This window comes from Delphinapterus leucas, chromosome 2 (assembly GCF_059928025.1).
Source record: "Delphinapterus leucas isolate spDelLeu-1000000601 "Yukka" chromosome 2, BTC_Dleu_Yukka2, whole genome shotgun sequence".
In the NCBI taxonomy this organism is placed as follows: Eukaryota; Metazoa; Chordata; class Mammalia; order Artiodactyla; family Monodontidae; genus Delphinapterus; species Delphinapterus leucas.
This window is the reverse complement of record NC_143130.1, coordinates 19,472,399-19,495,951: the sequence shown is the minus strand read 5'-3', so window position 1 is coordinate 19,495,951 and position 23,553 is coordinate 19,472,399. Positions and strand designations below refer to the sequence as shown.

General features: G+C 41.3%; 1 protein-coding gene across 1 annotated transcript in view; it reads left to right on the top strand.

Moving 5' to 3' along the window:
• CAMK1D (calcium/calmodulin dependent protein kinase ID) overlaps positions 1-23,553 on the top strand; it is a 417,159-nt gene that overhangs the window by 248,226 nt on the left and 145,380 nt on the right. Inside the window, exon 3 of the mRNA XM_022580319.2 lies at positions 9,530-9,604. Within this exon, the coding sequence (XP_022436027.1) occupies positions 9,530-9,604 (75 nt within the window). The remainder of the gene's footprint in view (positions 1-9,529; positions 9,605-23,553) is intronic.

Below are 23,553 nucleotides of genomic sequence, written 5' to 3'. Positions count from 1 at the left end.
GACTTGAGGAAGGCTGGAGTTAATTGTTCATTCATTTATCCGTTCTTCTACAATACTCGCTGAGTGTTGGTATGTGCCAGGCACTGGGTTTTTCCCACTGATTTGGACCTAACATTTCTCCTTTGGACTAAAGCTAACCAGGCCTTGGTTGGAACATCTGGAGTTATTCCAGACATGAACAAATCACTTGGTCCTTTCTCTGTTGGTTCAGGGCCTCGTAGAAGCTGACTTTGGGAGAGGGAAAAGAAGGTCTTTTCCATGTGAATGGATTCTTATCTCAATAAATTCTATTCCCCGTCTAACTGACAAACTTACCCACGCAAAAGAGCCTGTTGAAGCATGACTCGTTATCCAGGTTTCTGTGTAGCAAGCAGTATTCTGGAGAACACTGAATATTGGCTTAGAATCAAGCATTGTGGCATCCTTTATACCTCAATGTACTTTGGCTCCTTAATTTTGAATTCATTGATAGAGTTGGAAAGGACCTGAGGGAGCATCCTGTTTGCCTAGTTAATTTCTAGATGAGGAAACTAAGACTCTGGAAAATGATGTGACTGACATACACCATTTTCTGTCCTAGAGAGAATGTCCATCATTTTCCCCTAGAGACAGAGCCAGCCTAGTTAGCGCCCCTCCCGTGGTACCATTACAGGCTCCCGCCCTGCCTCCTTATGTACAAATGCTGGCCAGGCCTCCACCCTGTGTAGCCTGCATTGTGCTAAGGATGCCTGAGATGCTTTTTTGAACATGTGGTCAGCAGTGCACAAGGTTTTAATTGTTGTTTGTTTGTTTTGAAGGATTCAAAGCAAAACTCATTTCAAAATGAGAAAATATCACATGTGCTACTTAATCCTTAAACAAACAAATTGGCTTGCATTCTTAAGATGTAGTTGATTTAGATACCAGTCTTTTGCCTCTTGGTGTCCTGTTGATTACAGCATCATCTGCTGGCATCAAAAAAAGATGATTTGAAGCTTTGGATTTTGAATCCTCGCCTTTCCAGGAGTGGCCTATATTCTTTTTTTAAAAAATAATTAATTAATTTATTTATTGGCTGCGTTGGGTCTTTGTTGCTGCATGCGGACTTTCTCCAGTTGCGGTGCGCGGGGGCTACTCTTCATTGTGGTGCGCGGGCTTCTCATTGCAGTGGCTTCTCTTGTTGCGGAGCACAGGCTCTAGGTGCTTGGGCTTCAATAGCTGTGGCACGTGGGCTCTAGAGCTCAGGCTCAGTAGTTGTGGTGCACGAGCTTAGTTGCTCCGCGGCTTGTGGGATCTTCCCGGACCAGGGCTCGAACCTGTGTCCCCTGCATTGGCAGGCGGATTCTTAACCACTGTGCCACCAGGGAAGCCCCCCTATATTTTTAATAGACAAGATCTCTCTATATATGTAACATGATACATGTATGCGTATATATATAATATTTTTTCTTCTATACATGTATATATATGTGTGTGTATACATAATGAAACCACATAATTTAATGTTCAGTTAACAAATGAGGAAGTCAAGTCAGAAAGTATTTAAAGGCTTGTCCAGAATCTTGCAGTTAGATGTGTCAGAGCTGAGACCCAACCTATCTCTTGATTGCTTGAGCGCTTAAACTAATCAATATGTGTTTCTTTGTGTCCAGCATTATGGATACATTTTGGTGAATCAGGTGTTGATGATTTTGATCAAGAGCCTTTTAAAAATTACCTCTTCGTAAAAGTCTGGCAGTACAACAGTCCATCAACCTTTCTCTACTTGGGTTCAATGAGAGAATCAGGCCCTAATTCCCTAAAGCATTTATTGTATATAGTGAATTCACTTTCTCCCCTGTGCAACTAGTATGGTGCCATCCTTGGGAGAATTGAGAAAATAGTCACTCAAATCATTTTTCTCTGTTCTGTTCAGATGAAGAACCTCAGTTAAGAAAAACTGGAAGGTGAAAATTTCCTCCCATCCTATAGCACACTTTTTGAGGTACTCATTTACTGGTTTAATGTGTATCCTTCTAGACTTTTATTCTCTGCAAATAAAACCATTTAACTATGTACACACATACGCATACAAACAGATGGATACAATGCAGTATGTACAAAGACAAGGTGATGAAAGAACTGGGGTGGCCCAGAGGAGAGGGAATCAGTCCTGCAAGAGGTAGGGGATAGCAAGGGATTCACAGCGGAAGTGATGGGTCTCGGAGAATGAGTAGTTTAATAAGAAGATAAGAGAGGAATGAGCACACCTATGTGGCCAGAGAGGAAGGTGTGCGCTAGTGTTTGAGAACTGCCTGGGTCCAGTAAAGTTCTGGTATGGGGCAGCGGTGGAGGATGAGATGGAATGGACGGGTGAGGACCAAGCAATATGGGACCTTGTAGGTCATGTCAAGTCGTTTGGACTTTATTCTGGACTGTGGAGAGCCATTGATGAATTTCATTCTAAGACATTTGATCAATTCTATATTGTGGAATGATGGCTCAGGAAACAGCATGGAGAATGGTTAGAAAGAGAGCCAGACCGGAGGGAAGATAGGAGAATGATTAAGTGGTTATAAATTAGGAGTGATCATCAATAAAATAGGAATAATAATGCCTACTTTATAGCGTTGTTGGGAGAATGAAATGCGATAACATCTGTGAATGCGCCTGTTAAGTTATAAAAAGGAAAGGTATTATTATTTTAATACCACCTGGCAAATATTTCAATTTTATCACTTTCCCTTGTGACTGACAATATCCTGATTTTCTCAGCATTGTTTCCTGTACTGCTTGTAACAAGAGGGAGAGAAAAATCTGACCCAAGAAAGGATTTTGGGTGATTTTTTAAATGATTTTGTTTATTAAAAAAAAAAAAGGAAATCATAGTTACTTAGAAAAATCAAGACTGTTTGCCAAGACTTCAGAATATTCTTCAAATATTTTTGAGGCCATTTGCCATGCCAGAGAACCATAGCGTCTTTTCTGTGAATGAAATTTAAACTTTCTGGGCTGTTTAGAAAAAGATAAGAGTGGTGGGTGGTGAAAGACCTGGTCCTTTAGGTCTTTTCCTGAGAGGGACCTGCTTTTCCCCTGAGGGAGAACTTCCTTGGATCGGACTGTTAACCCGCAAGTGCTTGTGGGAGGAGGACAGGAAGCTGGTCGCGGCTCATTGACGTAACTCCCGCCTTGTGCACCTGCGCCGAGATCGGTTCCTCCACCATATTTGTTCTGCTTTCACTAGTAATCACCGTGTCTCCTGTCTGCCCCTTCTGATTATATTTCCTTCCATCTCTTACCTTCTTGTGGCCTCTTTAAGTTGAGTAGATAAGTGACCTTTTCCAAGGACCACCCAAAGGAAAGGTGTTTTGTTGCCTTTCCTTCTGATAATTCTCTTAGTGCTCATAATTACTGCCATGGTCTTCCCACCCCCCGACCCCCCTCCCCCCTCCAGATTAGTGAACCATGATAGGATGAAAACAAGCAAAAAATGTTGGATTTTCCTTTCTCTTCTCTTCTCTTTTGTGTTTTTCTAACTTTCCTCAGTACATATGGAGTTCAAAATGTGTGGCTCCTTGGACCATGGAGAATTAGACCAGAGGGAGAAATGATGTCACTATCATTTTCATAGGAGCATGTGTAGTCTATAGGATGCCCGTCCTTTGGGTCCTGATGTTCTCTCCAGCCTGGGGGTTTGGAATGGGGCCTACTTGTGCACTTGGCACGATTTTTTGCATGAATTAACTTTAAAATGTTTTCCTGGCTCTTTCTAGGGTTTTCTTGCTTGGCTGTCAGTTACCATGCAGGCAGAAGTCTGCCTCAGTGCCCATATGCTGTTTTCCCATTCAACTTTTCTCTCCCTCTCTCTGCCTGGGCCCACTTCCCTCTATCCACCTCTTCTGTCCATTATTGTAGATTATGGAGACTTTAGAGAAGATTACCACCTAAACCATTTACCCTCTGTACATAGATATATCAGACAGTGCTTACTTTGGGTCTGGTAGATAAGTGATTAAAATTAAGAGAGGGGCTTCCCTGGTGGCACAGTGGTTGGGAGTCTGCCTGCCAATGCAGGGGACGCGGGTTCGTGCCCCGGTCCGGGAGGATCCCATGTGCCGTGGGGCGGCTGGGCCCGTGAGCCATGGCTGCTGGGCCTGCGCGTCCGGAGCCTGTGCTCTGCAACGGGAGAGGCCACAGCAGTGAGAGGCCCGTGTACCGCAAAAAAAAAAAAAAAATTAAGAGAGGTTCTTTTCATCACAGAGTTGCTTTCAGTGACATTATTCTTTTGAATTATGCATATTTTAGAAAGGATTGCTGTTTGGGGGTGGACATTCCTCATGTTTGAAGGTCCTCTTGGCCGTGTTTTGGAGAGACCGAGTACTGACCTACAGGTATTTAGCTATGCAAGGTTAACAGAACCTTGGTTTTCATTTGCTTGTAGCTGAGATGCCCCACCTCTTTTCTCTGTCCACTTTCTTCCCCCTTCTGATGATACCAGCAGATGTAGGCTGATGCAAGGCTCTTCCTAATTGTAATTTCTGGACTCCTAACTGTTCCTTCTGCTTCTGAATATCTCTGCCTCTGGTTCCCTTTGACCCTCTGGGATATCATCTGTCAGGATGTGTATAACCAAGTATCCTGAGAGCTTCCAGTAGATTTCAGGATAGTAGAACATATCTCTGCCCCACTCCCCTCAGAAGTGGATATCATATTGTTAGTTATGAAATTTAATGCTTTAGGTGTGGTAATTCTATGCAAATAACTGAATTTATGTGAACTGTTTGGTATTCTCATAGTTACTAGTTAATATGAAGTTATAACATAAGTGCTTGAACAGGGTCTTGGGAGTTAGAATCTTGGCAATTCCAGTTACTAGTTGTATGACCTTGGAATACTTTCTTAGCCTCTTGGGGGTCTTAGTTTTCCTCTTTTAAAAATAGGGAGAATGATAGCTACTTTGTAGGATTGCTGTATTAAATGAAATCCTTAAAAATACTTAGTATAGTTTTGACACAGACTTAACACTCAGTAAATGGTATGTATAAAACAGCTATGTAAGTGGGGCCTAAAGAAAGTTATAAAATTAGTTCACTAGGTTTAGATGTGTTACATCCCAGGGGACTAAGGAAATTGCACTTCTCGCAAAAAAGTCACAGTTGAAATATTTGAGAAGACAATATAAGAGATGTCGGCAAATTTTCCAAATACGAAAAAGGTAGACTGTGAGATGTATAAACAGGGAAGTTTGGCTCCAATGCACAGCAAAGTTCTGGAACAGTAAATTAAGCATATGGTTTATAATCATTTAGTAAAGACTGTAGTAGTTGCTAGAAGTCACCATGGGTTTACTAAGAACAAAACTTCCCAAACATTCCATTTCCCTTTCAAATAGTATTATGTGCTGTGTAAAAGTGAGGAATGCCACTTCAGCCGAGAATCTAAGTGTCTACTTATGGCTAGTACAGTCAAATATGGGCTAAGACTGCTGGGTTTGTAACTCAGCAGCCATTGAAGCCAGCTGATTAATGTCTTGGTTTTCTTGATGGGGTCTCTGGTGGAATACCACGGAGTTCTGGCATGTAACTCTCTCACTAAGACTTTAACTAGGAATTTGGGTGAAGACATACGGTATGAATGTGTACCAACAAAATATGCACATGGCCCAAAGTGGAGAGGGGTAGTAACTATAATGGAAGAGAGAATCGAAATTCAGACTGTTTCTGATCATTTGAAGCATTGCATGGAACCCAAAAGATTGAGTTGAATGAAGCTAAAACGAAGACGTTAAGCTCAAAAGGTCAAGCCTGAATAAGAAAGGAGATCTTGTTTGGCAGAAGTTCAGGTAAAAATGATCTGGTCATTTAATTGACCCTAAACTTTATATTCTTCCATTCATCCATGCAGTCATTCATTAATTCACTCTAACATGTATTGAAAGTACTACCTGCCATGCCCTTTTCTTAGCATTGGGGAGACAGTAGTGAACAAAATAGTCAAAAATCCCTACCCCCATGGAGCTTATCTTCTTTATATGCCAGCAATTGTGCAGCTGCCTAAAAAAAGTGAACCTAATGTTAGACTTTATTTGCAAAAAGTATAATATCCAGCTCATGATGGTTAATAGTTCTACTCTGTTATTTAATATGTTGTTCTTGGTGCTGTATCTTACACTGGGATCGTTACTTTCAGTTCTGAATGCTCTAGTCTGGACAAACAAGAGTGACAATAACATGATGGTAGGAATATAAACCATGTTGAAGGGAAATTGGTCGATGATAGGAAAAGTAAACTAAGTAGGGAAATTATATCCCTCAAATATTTGCAAGATACATGAGACGAGTTTATATGATATGTAAGCTTGTTCTGTGTGGCTCCCAGGAGTCAATACTAATTATGACGAGGATGATTTCTGGTAAACAGAAGAAAGATGGAGCTCCGTGAGGGCTGAGATGTCGCTGCTGTGATTCCTAGTCATGTGCCTGATACATGGTGGGCGCCCAGAGATGTGTGGATGGATATTCACATGGCATTTTGTGAAGATAACCTAGGTACTGAAATAATGTAAAAAATTTAAGTTCAGTTTTTGTATATATTTTTGCGGTACGCGGGCCTCTCACTGTTGTGGCCTCTCCCATTGCGGAGCACAGGCTCCGGACACAGGCTCAGCGGCCATGGCTCACGGGCCCAGCCGCTCCGCAGCATGTGGGATCTTCCCGGACCGGGGCACGAACCCGTGTCCCCTGCATCGGCAGGCGGACTCTCAACCACTGCGCCACCAGGGAAGCCCTAAGTTCAGTTTTTGTATATCTTAAGGAATCTGAGGGTGGAATAAAGTATCTGAGAACAGCCCTGAGGGATCAGGATGTTTTCTTCGATCACGTTCTAACATTTACAAGTGAATTAAACCACTTTTCTTAAGAGACATTTTAGAGGCCATTTTAAAATTTCTTTGAAATTTCTAATATGCTTATTCACGCATTACCCAACCCAGCTCAACCTCCATCATTTTTTGAGGGCTTCACCATAATTCTGACCCAGGGCCTTGCTTTCTCTGAATTTAACAATTCTGCAGAGCGTAACGTTTAATTCTTCCCTAATTGCTTCATGGGTCTCCCCATCAAGGTGATAAGATTTTGGCGGGAAAAACCTTATTTTATATTTTTCTTGTATCAGACACAGAGCAGAAAGTCAGGAAATGATGATTGCTTGCTTGCTTGATTCATCCACTAAGAAGGAGAGTCAGTAGCAATAGCATTTCAGCCACTGTAAGAACTCATGTAAGACATAACGGTTAAATAGACTTTAATTTCTCTAGCCCCTGCATACAAAGAAGGGATTTATGTTCTTAATTTATTAGAGTCTCCTACGTTGGCCGGGCATGTGCTTTGTACATAGTTGATTCTTTGTGTATAGTTGAATATTAATGGCTGTAGTCCAGGGCTCAAGTTGTCTTCTTGGCTGAACCTCTGAGGGGAGCTGGGACTCCAGATACAACCCCCTAAGCCCAGTTTGGAGGCTCATTGACTGTGATTCATGTACTTGGGTGGCCGGATCTAGCACCCAGTTACATTTGAATTTCAGATAAACAACAATGCAATGTTTGGGACACACTTATATTTAAAAAGTGTTCATTGTTTATCTACAATCAAACGTTAACTGGGTGCCCTGTATTTCATCTGGCAACTCTCCATATAAACCCCATTCTTTTCGTGTTCCCATGAATCTAAGCTGCTAATTAACCCCTAAATTAACTTCACTGAAAGAAAATATTCGTGCCCATGTGATTGATTCCAATGGCAACTTTTTTTAATTGAAAAGAGGGAAAATCCATGCGCTGTATACTGTTTTTGTCATATTCTTTCAGGTGTGTCCAATAATGATACTTCCACAGACATCTAGGGTCTCAACAGTTCCAAATTAATCTCTCATGGTTTCCTTGGTGGCATAGTTTAGCTGGTTCACATGATATGTTGCTGATGTTATTTTGCTCAGACACCACAGAAACCATTGCTAACAAATAATCAGGTTCTCCACGTTAGAAGCGGGTGAAATGTGAATTTGGGATACTCTGTCTTCTCACTTCCTACACATCAACTGCATTGGCTAATAAGAGCCACAGCAGTCAAAGCAAAACATTACCTCTCCTGGTTAATTCTTTTGTTCTCTTCTTTCATCTGCTCAAAGGGAAGATAATATTCCTTATAAACTTCTTTTGAGGGGAAGACAGCTCACACTTAGGAAAGTTGCATCCATTTTCCCTAAATAAATAATGACTTGCCGTTTAGGAGCAAAAGCCTTAAATATCATTTATTCATTCAGCAAACATTTATCAAGCGCTCTATGCTAGGTACTAAGTGGAAACAGAATGAGTAAGATGTAGTCCCTGCTTTCAAGGGTTCACAGGAATCTGCCCGTTCAGTGCTTGCTTTTAAATGGCTCAGCAGTCATTTCAGAGAAAAAGTGTGTAGTAAGAGCTAACTAGCTCATAATGAAAGGATTCTTCTCTCAAATGCTTTCAACAAATACCAAACCTTACATTCCGAGCAGAGGCTGTTCCTAATCGGTATTTCGAGGGGCTAGACTTGGACTGGTTCCTTCTCCCTTTGTTCAGTCGTTAGGACTTTGCTGCTCCCAGTGTGGCCCGCAGACCAGCAGCATCAGCATCTCCTGGGAGCTTGTTAGCAATGCAGACTCTCGGGCCCTGTCCTGGACCCACTGAATCAGGGTGTGCAGTGGAACCAGGACCCCAGGTGATTCATGTGCGCCCTGAGGTTTGAGAAGCCCTGGTTTGATACAGAATTTCTCCAGCTCCACTTTGTGCGGGATGATCATCTGAGGATCTTGTTGAGGCAGATTCCTGAGCCCCAGCCTCAGGGATTCTGATTCTGTATGACGGGGCCCAGCCTGAGAATTTGCATTTCTCACAATCTCTCAGGAGATGCTGGTGTCGCCTGTTTGGGAAGCACTCTTGGGGTAGCACCAGTCTAGCTCGCTTGGGGTATTGAACTGACCTTTGTTGGCGATGGTGACTAGAGCCCCAGTGAGGAGCTCAGTCTGGTTTTCCATTGCTTACACTGGAGTCAGGAACAAGGGGACGAAACTGTTCCCTGGACCATCTAGCCTGCTGTGGGGATGGATTTGCATACAGTGGAGTATTCAGGCCAGTCTGTTCTGGCCGTTGTGAGACTACAGAAGAGGGAGCAATTAAATTCTCCTTGGGGGCTCAGCCATTTGAGTTGGGCCCTGCAAGATAATAGGATTTTGGCCCATTCCTGGGATTCATATGAATAAACGCTAGGAGAGTGGGATATACATGAAGCAGTGATAGTTAAGCCAGTATTGCTACACTGTAAGATATAGAGCCTCCAGAAAGAAGAAGAGCAGAGAGCATGGGAGATGGGTCGGGAAAAAGCATGGGGACAAGATGGAGAGGTGTCTTAAAAATGTCACCTTAAGGAGTTTCTATTCTGTCTTAGAACTTTTTGCTATAATGACATGTTTGTTTTTAAAAAAAGGTTTGCATGTCTCATACTTACTATTCTGTGTGTGTGCTTTTTTTTTTTTCTTTCAGGATTAAGCATGAAAACATTGTGGCCCTGGAAGACATCTATGAAAGCCCAAATCACTTGTACTTGGTCATGCAGCTGTAAGTACCTGATTTAATTGATGAGTGCAGACCAGGGGTTGCAAACTCAAATGCCTAAAGGGCCAGGAGGTAAAATAAATTAATGGAGCGGGCCGGGCAAGACAGCAGGGAGTGGTGAGAACCGTAGGGCAGTGGGCAAGAACGTGTCCGTGTAAGAACAGTGGTCTTTAGACCTCACTTGGTCTTATCTGCGGCTGCTGGATCAGACCGAAAATCTGGAGTCCTCACAATGGAATCCAGTGCTACTGTTGCAGGGTCGCTCTATTTAGGATGATGTCTCTTTTGCTTTTTTAATGTGCAAGGTCCAAATGTTGCTTCCTGAAAGCACTTCAGTGGGCCCACTGTGAATACACTCTGCTCCTGTCTCCAGGAGAAACTCCCACCCTTGTCTTCATTTCTAGGGAGGCTGGGGGATGGCAGCAGATGGTAGCTGTGTGTTCTGTCCCTTCCCTTCTCCTCTTCTGCTGGCAGATAAATGCACATGTGATTCATGCCAAACATACGAGACGTATAATTGGAGTTGGACTATGCCATTATCATAGTCCCCCTTTAGAATATTTCTGCATTCCAGTAACTCTGGAGCTTATCAGAAGGTGGAAGAAATAAGAAAGCCGAATATCTAGGTAGAGGCTATACTTGAACAGGTGTTTTTTTGTTTTTTGTTTTTTTTATGTGAGGTGAAATTAGCCTGCCCACATACACAAATGCTTTATTCTAAGTGATGTAATTCGTAGGAGTATTCCAGGACTAAACTTGTTATAATTAAGTGACGGAAACTGTATCAGAGTGCTACATGTTCACCACGACTTGAGTAAATTCTGGAACACTGTGTTACTGAGCTTAATGACCAAAGAGGATTTTTGCTGAAGGTCAGAATATATACTTAAATTTCATTATTTATTAATGATTTTCAGACTTTGAATTTCCAAATGTATTTAGAAGATTTGAGGGTCAGGCTAACAATTTCTTTTTCATCGATTTTCCTTTTTCTTATGAATGTTTAAACAACACATTAACTTGGAATCATGTTAGGATGCAAATAAGTTTTCATCAATGCATTTATTTAATCTTTCATTATTTTTAAAGTATTTTTAGTAGATTATGACACTTTTGTATAAACACTTATAAAAGTGTCAAGTTGGAAGCATGTGGGCAGTTTTTCTCTGACAAATGACAGTCCTAGGTGATGACCAGCAGTTTTACAGGTTTGTGTGTCGTTGTCTGCCGTTAGGCAGTGACTGGTGACTCTGTGTTAATTTTCAGTATCCTAAGTGCGATCTTTCCTAGTTCCTTGCTATTCTGTTTGTTTTATGATTCACCACATTTCTAGTTCCCCCCAGATCTGATATCCTTCCTAGAAACTCATGTGACTTTCTTTTATGCAGAATCAACTCTTAAAGAAGAAGCAGGTGAATCACTTTCCCATCAAATATTGACTGCCCAATAGGAAAAACAGAACATTCTGGGGACAAGAAAAAGCCCCACAAAATGTCTGTAGTACATTTAAATGTGTGCTTTTTTATTGGCGATGCAAAAAGCAAGATATTAATACTTGAATCCAAAGCTATATGCATTCACTTGCTTTAAGTTCTCTGTTTATGAAACCGTCACTAAATAAGAGGAAACACCCCAAATATGTACGTCTCAGCTCTGCCTCTTACTGGCTGGGTGAACTTTAGCAAATAACTGGGCCTTTCTACTTTCTCTGCGGAATTATTTTATCAGTTTGTCTCTGCAGATGGTCTTTAATTTTATGAGATAAAGTTCAAGTACATTTGAATTCTACCTTTCTAAGCAACTTGATTATATACTTATGAGCAGTAGTGTATATAACGATAGGTTGGCAGGAGAGCATGAAAGTGTCCAGAATGGGATGAACTTTAGAACATTTCTCTTACTATTTTATTGTTTTCAGTGTGTAAGTCTTCCATATCTTTGTTGAATTTATTCTGAAATTTTTTTTTGATCTTGTTGTAAATGGGTTTTTACTTCATTTTTCCAGTGACTTGCTTCTGTTGTAAAAATACAGTTGATTTTTGTACATTAACTTACAATCTTGCTAAATTCACTTATTGTTTGTAGTAGTTGTTTTGTGGATTTCTTAGCATTTTCTATCTAAACAATCATGTCATCTGCAATTTACATTGATTCTGGTTGGTCCCCAAAGGAATTCTATTTGGTAAAACACTGATAGTTTAGTTCTAAATATTAAGTGTATTTGAATGTCGTAATTATAATCCTTTAAAATGTTTTATGTCAGATGTTTTGAAAATTCAAATTGACCTCCCTCTTATTCCTTCCTCTCCTCCATTCGTTATCTTAATCAGTGAGATTTTTTAAAAAGCAATGGCAAAAAAGAAAGAAAGAAAGGGGGGGAGGGAGGGAGGGAGGGAGGGAGGAAGGAAGGAAGGAAGGAAGGAAACCCTTAATGGATCAGACTATAATCCTGAGAAAATCTTTGGTCTGGTTTGAGGATTTTGTGGGCTTTATTGTTATTTTTGTTGTTGTGTTTTAGTTTTTGTCAGTAAGGCTCAATAGTTTTCGCTCGTGAGACCCCTGTATTTTTTCTGCCTGGGTCAGCGGAATCATGGGTTGGTTTGTTTTTTTTAAGAGTTTAGAAAGTCCTTGATTTCTAAATACTTGGGGATGATCTAGAACACAGCATTTGAGAGGGACTTTAGTTCACAGTATTTGTGCCTGGGAGGTTTCTGGTTTCCTAAGAAACATCATCTTGGGCACTGACACTCAGATATAATAGGGGATGCTCAGTAGTAATTTTATTACTTAGCTAATTGCTCTTTCGACTCTGAGTACTGTAGCATGTTTGTTCCTTTGCTACTGCAGCAAAGGAAATTTGATTGTTTATAGAGGTCTATATTTAAATTTGATTCGGGGTTTGGGACAAATATCTTTTTTTTCCCCAGAGTGCTATTTTTTGGAGCATTCTTCTCTTTTTTCAGTTCTTTATTATTATTATTATTGAGAGATAATTGACTTATAACATTTTATTCATTTTAGGTGTACAACATAATGAATAGTTCTTTTTTGGAACATTCTTCCTTAGATAGTGTGAGATCAAAATGACATTGAAGTAAATTACAGAAGAAAGGTCAGTTTGTTTAAAGTTTATTTCTGGTCTGACTTTGCTTGTGGGGTGTTAGCCCACAAGCTGGGCTTGAGGTTATCATATTCACCAGATCCGAAGTAAGCTCCTGAATGTTTCACAAAATCTGCTTTCTCCTGCTGTCTGTTTCATCCCAGCAAATGGTAAACTTCTTTCTTCCAGTTGCTCAGGCCAAAACCCAAAGTCTTCCTTGACTCACCTTTTTTCTCTTAGGCCCTACAGTCCCATCCATTGGCAAACCCTGTGGTCACCAACTCGAGACTATCTCGAGAATCCAGCCACTTTCTCTTCATCTCCACCATCATGGATAAAACTTATCTTTCTTCCCCCATCCTTTCCCCACTGCACTGGTCTTTCTCATCATGTTAGCCAGACCTTGTCATGCCTTTTGAAAACTCCTGCTGGCTTCCCATCTCAGAGTACAAGACCAAGTCCCTTTTTCTTTTCTTTTTTTTTTTGGCCGCACCGTGTGGCATGCAGGATCTTAGTTCCCCAACCAGGGATTGAACCCAAGCCACAAGCAGTGGAAGCGGGAAGCCTTAACCACTGGACCACCCGGGAAGTGCAAAGACCAAGTCCTTGTAGCAGTCTCCAGGGTCTTCTGTGTCCAGACCCCCTGGTCACCTCTCTGACCTCGCCCCCCCCACTCCTCTCTCATTATTTCATTCACCTTGCTGTTCCTCAGACACATCACGCCTGTGCCACCACGGACCTTTGTTCTGCTTGGAACACTGTCTCTTTGATATCTTCATGCCATGATGGAAATATTAGAAATATTAGAATTTCTACCAAATGTCACCGTTTCAATGAGATATTATTCCCCAGCGCCTCTGTGAAATAGCACCTCTCCCTACCATCTCTTGCCATGCACACATTCATTCCTGGCCCCCTGCCCAGCTTGATTTTTCTCTGTAGCACTTGTCACCGTCAGAAAACGTATCTCTGCTTTGTTCTCTGCTAGAAGCGTGCTGGCATATTATGGTAGGCACTTATGAAATATTTGTTCCATTAATGATTACATATAATAGGAATAGTGGTTAACACTTATTTATTCACTCATTTAATCCTATCACAAACTCAGGAGCAATTTTTTTTTTAACTTAAACTGCATACAGCATATATATTTTTTAATTTAAAAAAAATTTTTGGCCGTGCCGTGTGGCATATGGGATCTTAGTTCCCCAACCAGGGATCAAACCCATGCCCCCTGCACTGGAAGTGCAGAGTCTTAACCACTGGACCGCCATGGAAATCCTCAGGAGCAACTCTTATCCCAATTTTACATGAAGAACCTGAGCAGAAAACCTGGATCATTTATCCAAGCCAGCAATTGACCCAGTGAATACACTTAATGAAAGTAATACAATACACTGATGACATTTTCTAGGAAAAAATCTTGTAGGTAATATTAATGTGAATAGTTCAGTTTACCTTGAAAAATGTATTACTTATGATTCCATAAATGCTTAGCTAACTATAAAATGCCCTGTATATTGTAGTAGTTTGTGAGGGGAATAAAATTTACTGCATAATATCACAGAAAGTCACTAAACCAATCTCAGTTCATTCACAGCAGTGATTGTGTTTCTTTCTTAATTTTTTCAACTAATGAAGGGATGGATGAACGTGTTTTACCAGTATTGTGATTTGCTGCATTGTGCATATTCCATGCGAGACAGAGAGATTTCTAACATTTCTGATAGTCCTTTTATTCCAGGACAGCATTAAGATATGTACAACTAGTTGCCCGCTGAGCCTGAAAACTAATGATTAAAGACACGTTCTTTCAAGAATGTTAATTTGATTCCTGAGCAGTCCAAGACACAAAAATATATGCAGCTTCCAAGAGGAAACATGATTTATCTACTCCACTAGCTGGTGCATGAATCTGTTTGAACAGTTCCCTATTTGTGGGTTGCCAGTGTTATTTCATGTGGATATTGTATTCATAATTCATACTGTGTGTTCCCAGAAACAGTTTTAATTAGAACACAAATTATGACTCCCAACAGAAAGTCTTTTGTAAGTAGCCAAGCATAATAATGAAGACAGAAGCGTTTCTGACTATGACACCTTCATATATTTACATATAGTTTACCCAAATCTTCTCCCTGTTCACAACAGGCACTAATTGAGAGCCCAGAGGGCCTGTGGCCTCTGTTCAGTATTGGGTGGGTGGGCAGGGGCTTGGGGGACACACATGAGGTGCAGTCGGGGGATTCCATGGCTCTCTTTGTGGAGGAGCAATCATAACCCACCGGCACTGCACCCCTCAAGGTTTGCGCAGGGAGCTCTGGATCACCAGGAAGTCCTCAGTGGAGGAAACGGCCTTAGGTGGAGGGTGATTAGGACGTAGCCAGATGGATGTGCTGGGCATGGTGTAGGTGGGGGGAGCCATGCTCCAGGCTGAAGGGCTGTCACACAGAGAGGCTTTAAGGAGCCTGGGTGGGATGTGTGGGGCTCAGTCTGTGGGGACTTCAGTTTGTGAGAGGTTTAGTCTGTGAGGGGTTCAGTCTACGAGGGGTCCAATCTGTGAGGGGTTTAGAATGTAGGGGGGGTCCAGTCTGTGGGGATCTGTTCTTTGCGGGTTTCAGTTTATGGGGAATCCCATCTGTTGTGAGCGGTCCAGTCTGGGAGGAGTTTAATCCGTGGAAGGTCCAGTCTGTGGAGTGTTCAGTCTTTGAGGGGTGCCATCCGTAAGGTGCTCAGTCTGATGGGGTCTGCCTTTGGGGGTTCAGCCTGTATGCGGCTTTGTCCTGTGGGGTCTCAGTCTGGCTAGGATGGGGGACTGCGTGCCATCTTGGTGGGAGATATGGCTGGAGACCTGGGCAGAGGCAAAGCCAACACTGCAGCTGCTGCTTCTTTGTCATCCTCCAGGCTAATTACTTAATATGCTTTTCTTTTTCCTGCCACTGGAAAACCTACTGGGAGTTAAAGAGTTTAGAGAGTTAAGGAGGAAAAGAAAAGAGAAAAGCCAAGGTCCAAGATAATCATGAACCAATTTTACCAGGTTCAGCTGTTTGAAATTGCCAACATACTATCACATATTTTAGATCTTCCTTATTTAATGTAAGCACTTAAAACTGTAAATTTTCCTCTTAGCACTGCTTTTCCTGAATCCCATAAGTTTTAGTATGTTGTGTTTTTATTTTCATTTGTCGCAAGATATTTTCTCCTTTCCCTTGTGATTTCTTCTTTGACCCATTGGCTGTTTGAGTGTGTTGTTGAATTTCTACATATTTGTGAATTTTCCAGTTTTTCTCCCACTGTTGATTTCTACTTTCCTTCCATTGTGATAGGAAAAGATACTTTTGTATGATTTCAATCTTTTAAAATTTATTCAATTTTTTTGTGTTTTGCGGCCTAACATATCCTGGAGAATGTTGCATATGAACTTGACAAAAATGTGCATTCTGCTGTTGTTGGATGCTCTGTTCTGTGTATGTCTATTGATCCGATGGGCTTGTAGTTCAAGGCCTCTATTTCCTTATTGATGTTCTGTTTGGCTGTTCCGTCTATAATGGAGAGTAGCATATTGAAGTCTCCTCCTATTTTTACAGAGCTGTTTCTTCCTTCAATCCTTTCAATGTTTGCTTCATATATTTTGGAGCTCTGATGTGTAATACATGTTTGATGTGTGTATCTTCTTGGTGAATGGATCCTTTTATCAATGTATAATGTCCTTCTTTGTTTCTTACAACAATTTTGACTTTTTTTTTAACATCTTTTTTGGAGTATAATTGCTTTACAATGCTGTGTTAGTTTCTGCTGTGTAACAAAGTGAATCAGCTAAAAGTATACATATACCCCATGTCCCCTCCCTCTTGCGTCTCCTTCCCACCCTCCCTATCCCACTCCTCTAGGTGGTCACAAAGCACGGAGCTAATCTCCCTTTGCTATGCAGCTGCTTCCCACTAGCTATCTGTTTTACATTTGGTAGTGTATATATGTCCATGCCATTCTCTCGCTTAGTCACAGCTTACCCTTACCCGTCCCCGTGTCCTCAAGTCCATTCTCTATGTCTGTGTCTTTATTCCTGTCCTGCCCCTAGGTTCATGAGAAGCATTTTTTTTTTTTGATTCCATAGTTAGCATACGGTATCTGTTTTTCTCTTTCTGACTTACTTCACTCTGTATGACAGACTCTGGGTCCATCCACCTCACTACAAATACCTCAGTTTCATTTCTTTATATGTCTGAGTAATATTCCATTGTATATATGTGCCACATCTTCTTTATCCATTCATCTGTCAGTGAACACTTAGGTTGCTTCCATGTCCTGGCTATTGTAAATAGAGCTGCAATGAACATTGTGGTACATGACTCTTTTTGAATTATGGTTTTCTGAGGTTTATACCCAATAGTGGGATTGCTGGGTCGTATGGTATTTCTATTTTTAGTTTTTAAGGAACCTCCATACTGTTCTCCATAGTGGCTGTATCTATTTACACTCCCACCAACAGTGTAAGAGGGTTCCCTTTTCTCCACACCCTCTCCAGCATTTATTGTTTGTTGATTTTTTGATGTTGGCCATTCTGACCAGTGTGAGGTGATACCTCATTATAGTTTTGATTTGCATTTCTCTAATGATTAGCGATGTTAAGCGTCCTTTCATGTGTTTGTTGGCAATCTGTATATCTGCTTTGGAGAAATGTCTATTTAGGTCTTCTGCCCATTTTTGGATTGGGTTGTTTGTTTTTTTGATATTGAGCTACATGAGCTGCTTGTATATTTTGGAGATTAATCATTTGTCCATTGATTTGTTTGTAAAGTATTTTCTCCCATTCTGAGGGTTATCTTTTCGTCTTGTTTATGGTTTCCTTTGCTGTGCAAAAGCTTTGAAGTTTCATTAGGTCCCATTTGTTTATTTTTGTTTTTATTTCCATTTCTCTAGGAGGTGGGACAAAAAGGATCTTGCTGTGATTTAAGTCATAGAGTGTTCTGCCTATGTTTTCCTCTAAGAGTTTTCTAGTGTCTGGCCTTACATTTAGGTCTTTAATCCATTTAGAGTTTATTTTTGTGTATGGTGTTAGGGAGTGTTCTAATTTCATTCTTTTACATATAGCTGTCCAGTTTTCCTAGCACCACTTATTGAAGAGGCTGTCTTTTCTCCATTGTATATTCTTGCCTCCTTTATCAAAGATAAGGTGACCATATGTGTGTGGGTTTACCTCTGGGCTTTCTATCCTGTTCGATTGAGCTATGTTTCTGTTTTTGTGCCAGTACCATACTGTCTTGATTACTGTAGCTTTGTAGTATAGTCTGAAGTGTGGGAGCCTGATTTCTCCAGCTCCATGTTTGTTGGTTTTTTTTTTTTTTTTGCGGTATGTGGGCCTCTCACTGCCGTGGCCTATCCCGCCACGGAGCACAGGCTCCAGACACACAGGCCCAGCGGCCATGGCTCATTGGCCCAGCCGCTCCGCGGCACTTGGGATCCTCCCGAACTGGGGCACGAAACCAAGTCCCCTGCATCAGCAGGCGGACCCCCAACCACTGCGCCACCAGGGAAGCCCCTCCATTTTTCTTTCTCAAGATTGCTTTGGCTATTCTGTGTTTCCATACAAATTGTGAAATTTTTTGTTCAAATTCTGTGAAAAATGCAATTGGTAGTTTGATAGGGTTTGCATTGAATATGTAGATTGCTTTGGGTAGTATAGTCATCTTCACAATGTTGATTCTTCCAATACAAGAGTATGGTATATTTCTCCATCTGTTGGTATCATCTTTAATTTCTTTCATCAGTGTCTTAGAGTTTTCTGCATACAGGTCTTTTGTCTCCTTAGGTAAGTTTATTCCTAGGTATTTTATTCTCTTTGTTGCAGTGGTAAATGGGAGTGTTTCCTTCATTTCTCTTTCAGATTTTTCATCATTAGTGTATAGGAATGCAAGAGATTTATGTGCATTAATTTTGTATCCTGCTACTTTACCAGATTCATTGATTAGCTCTAGTAGTTTTCTGGTAGCATCTTTAGGATTCTCTATGTATAGTATCATGTCATCTGCAAACAGTGACAGTTTTACTTCTTCTTTTCCGATTTGGATTCCTTTTATTTCTTTTTCTTCTCTGATTGCTGTAGCCAGAACTCCCAAAACTATGTAGAATAATACTTGTGAGAGTGGGCAACCTTGTCTTTTTCCTGATCTTAGTGGAAATGCTTTCAGTTTTTCACCATGGAGAATGATGTTGGCTGTGGTTTTGTCATATACGGCCCTTATTAGGTTGAGGTAAGTTCCCTCTGTGCCTACTTTCTGGAGGGTTTTTATCATAAATGGGTGCTGAAATTTGTTGAAAGCTTTTTCTTTCATCTGTTGAGATTATCATATGATTTTTATCCTTCAGTTTGTTAATATGGTGTATCACATTGATTGATTTGCATTTATGGAAGAATCCTTTCATTCCTGGGTTAAACCCCACTTAATCATGGCATATGATCCTTTTAATGTGCTGTTGGATTTTGTTTGCTAATATGTTGTTGAGGATTTTTGCATCTATGTTCATCAGTGATATTGGCCTGTAGTTTTCTCTTTTTTTTTTGCGGTACGCGGGCCTCTCACTGTTGTGGCCTCTCCCATTGGGGAGCACAGGCTCCGGATGCGCAGGCTCAGCGGCCATGGCTTACAGGCCCAGCTGCTCCGCGGCATGTGGGATCTTCCCAGAATGGGGCACAAGCCCGTGTCCCCTCCATCGGCAGGGGGACTCTCAACCGCTGCGCCACCAGGGAAGCCCTGTAGTTTTCTTTTTTAGTGACATCTTTGTCTGATTTTGGTATCAGGGTGATGGTGGCCTTGTAGAATGAGTTTGGGAGTGTTCCTCCCTCTGCTATGTTTTGGATTAGTTTGAGAAGGATAGGTGTTAGGTCTTCTCTAAATGTTTGATAGAATTTGCCTGTGAATCCATCTGGTCCTGGGCCTTTGTTTGTTGGAAGATTTTTTTTTTTTTTTGCAGTACGTGGGCCTCTCACTGCTGTGGCCTCTCACGTTACGGAGCACAGGCTCCGGACGCGCAGGCTCAGCAGCCATGGCTCACAGGCCCAGCCGCTCCATGGCATGTGGGATCTTCCCAGACCAGGGCACGAACCTGCGTCCCCTGCATTGGCAGGTGGACTCTCAACCACTGCGCCACCAGGGAAGCCCCTGTTGGAAGATTTTTAATTACAGTTTCAATTTTAGTGCTGTGATTGGTCTGTTTATATTTTCTATTTCTTCCTGGTTCAGTCTTGGAAGGTTGTGCTTTTCTAAGAATTTGTCCATTTCTTCCAGGTTGTCCATTTTATTGGCATATAGTTGCTTGTAGTAATCTCTAATGATCCTTTGTATTTCTGCAGTGTCAGTTGTTACTTCTCCTTTTTCGCTTCTAATTCTGTTGATTTGAATCTTCACCCTTTTTTTCTTGATGAGTCTGGCTAGTGGTTTATCAATTTTGTTTATCTTCTCAAAGAACCAGCTTTTAGTTTTATTGATCTTTGCTATCGTTTCCTTCATTTCTTTTTCATTTATTTCTGATCTGTTCTTTTTGATTTCTTGCCTTTTGATAACTTTGGGGTTTTTTTTTCTTGTTGTTGTCCTTCTTTCTCTAATTGCTTTAGGTGTAAGGTTAGGTTGTTTATTTGAGATTTCTCTTGTTTCTTGAGGTAGGATTGTATTGCTATAAAGTTCCCTCTTAGAACTGCTTTTGTTGCATCCCATAGGTTTTGGGTCATCATGTTTTCATTGTCATTTGTTTCTGGGTATTTTTTGATTTCCTCTTTGATTTCGTTAGTGGTCTCTTGGTTATTTAGTAGTGTGTTGTTTAGCCTCCATGTGTTTGTATTTTTTACATATTTTTTCCTATAATTGATATCTAGACTCATGGTGTTGTGGTCAGAAAAGATACTTGATAACAATTTCAATTTTCTTAAATTTACCAGGGTTTGATTTGTGACCCAGGATATGATCTATCCTGGATAATATTCCATGAGCACTTGAGAAGAAAGTATATTCTGTTGTTTTTGGATGGAATGTCCTATAAATATCAGTTAAGTCCGTCTTGTTTAATGTGTCATTTAAAGCTTGTGTTTCCTTATTTATTTTCCTTTCAGATATCTTTCCATTGGCGAAAATGGGTGTTAAAGTCCCCTACTATTATTGTGCTACTGTCGATTTCCCCTTTTATGGCTGTTAGCATTTGCCTTAGGTACTGAGGTGCTCCTATGTTGGGTGCATAAATATTTACAATTGTTATATCTTCTTCTTGGATTGATCCCTTGATCATTATGTAGTGTCCTTCTTTGTCTCTTGTAATAATCTTTATTTTAAAGTCTATTTTGTTTGATATGAGAATTGCTACTCCAGCTTTCTTTTGATTTCCATTTTCATGGAATATCTTTTTCCATCCCCTCACTTTCAGTCTGTATGTGTCCCTAGGTCTGAAGTGGGTCTCTTGTAGATAGCATATATATGGGTCTTGTTTTTGTATCCATTCAGCCAGTCTATGTCTTTTGGTTGGAGTATTTAATCCATTTACATTTAAGGCAATTATCGATATGTATGTTCCTATGACCATTTTCTTAATTGTTTTGGGTTTGTTATTGTAGGTCTTTTCCTTCTCTTGTGCTTCCCGCCTAGAGAAGTTCCTTTAGCACTTTTTGTAAAGCTAGTTTGGTGATGCTGAATTCTCTTAACTTTTGCTTGTTTGTAAAGGTTTTAATTTCTCCATCGAATCTGAATGAGATCCTTGCTGGGTAGAGTAATCTTGGTTGTAGGTTTTCCCCTTTCATCACTTTAAATATGTCCTGCCACTCCCTTCTGGCTTGCAGAGTTTCTGCTGAAAGATCAGCTGTTAACCTTATGGGGATTCCCTTGTATGTTATTTGTTGCTTTTCCCTTGCTGCTTTTACTATTTTTTCTTTTTATTTAAGTTTTGATATTTTCATTAATATGTGTCTTGGCATGTTTCTCCTTGGATTTATCCTGTATGGGACTCTCTGCGCTTCCTGGACTTGATTGACTATTTCCTTTCCCATATTAGGGAAGTTTTCAACTATAATCTCTTCAAATATTTTCTCATGCCCTTTCTTTGGGACCCCTCTAATTCGAATGTTGGCGCATTTAATGTTGTCCCAGAGGTGTCTGAGACTGTGTTCAGTTCTTTTCATTCTTTTTTCTTTATTCTGCTCTGTGGTAGTTATTTCCACTATTTTACCTTCCAGGTCACTTATCCGTTCTTCTGCCTCAGTTATTCTGCTGTTGATTCCTTCTAGAGAATTTTTAATTTCATTTATTGTGTTGTTCAGCATTGTTTGTTTGCTCTTTAGTTCTTCTAGGTCCTTGTCAAACGTTTCTTGGATTTTCTCCATTCTATTTCCAAGATATTGGATCATCTTTACTATCATTACTCTGAATTCATTTTCAGGTAGACTGCCTGTTTCCTCTTCATTTGTTAGGTCTGGTGGGTTTTTACCTTTCTCCTTCATCTGCTGTGTATTTCTCTGTCTTCTCATTTTGCTTAACTTACTGTGTTTGAGGGCTCCCTTTCACAGGCTGCAGTTTCATAGTTCCTGTTGTTTTTGGTGTCTGTCCCCAGTGGCTAAAGTTGGTTCAGTGGCTTGTGTAGGCTTCCTGCTGGAGGGGACTTGTGCCTGTGTTCTGGTGGATGAGGCTGGATCTTGTCTTTCTGGTGGGGAGGACCACGTCTGGCGGTGTTTTTTGGGGTGTCTGTATTATGATTTTAGGCAGCCTCTCTGCTAATGGGTGCAGTTGTACTCCTGTCTTGCTAGTTGTTTGGCATAGGGTGTCCAGCACTTTAGCTTGCTGGTCATTGAGTGGAGCTGAGTCTTGGCATTGAGATGGAGACCTCTGGCAGATCTCTCACCAACTGATATTATGTGGGGCCAGGAGGTCTCTGGTGGCCCAGTGTCCTGAGCTCGGCTCTCCCATCTCAGAGGCTCAGGCCTGACACCCGACCAGAGCACCAAGACCCTGTAAGCCACATGGCTCAGAAGAAAAGGGAGAAAAAAAAGAAAGAAAATAATAATAATAAAAAAAAAATAAAAATTTTTTAAATTATTGAAATAAAAAAAAATTTTAAGTAATAAAAAGAATAAAAGAATAGAGCAACCAAACCAATAAACAGATCCACCAGTGATAGCAAGTGCTTAAAAACTGTACTAAGATAAGTATAAAAATCAGAAGCTAGTCAGTCACATACAGCAAACCCCAAGTCTACAGTTGCTCCGCTTGTCCACCACCTCAATTTTGGGATGATTCGTTGTCTGTTCAGGTGTTCCACAGATGCAGGTACATCAAGTTGATTGTGGAGCTTTAATCCGCTGCTCCTGAGGCCGTTGGGAGAGATTTCCCTTTATCTTCTTTGTTCGCACAGCTCCTGGGGTTCAGCTTTGGATTTGGCCCCGCCTCTGCGTGTAGGTCTCCTGAGGGCGTCTGTTCCCAACCCGGACAGGACGGGGTTAAAGGAGCCGCTGATTGGGGGGCTCTGGCTCACTCAGGCCGGGGGGAGGGAGGGGTACGGATGCGGGGCGGGCCTGCGGCGGCAGAGGCTAGCATGACATTGCAGCAGCCTGAGGCACGCTGTGTGTTCTCCCGGGGAAGTTGTTCCTGGATCACGGGACCCTGGCAGTGGCGGGCTGCACAGGCTCCCCAGAAGGGATGTGTGGAGAGTGACCTGTGCTCGCACACAGGCTTCTTGGTGGCGGCAGCAGCAGCCTTAGCGTCTCATGCCCGTCTCTGGCGTCCGCGCTTTTAGCCACGGCTCGCGCCCGTCTCTGGAGCTCCTTTAAGCAGCTCTCTTAATCCCCTCTCCTCGTGCACCCCGAAACAATGGTCTCTTG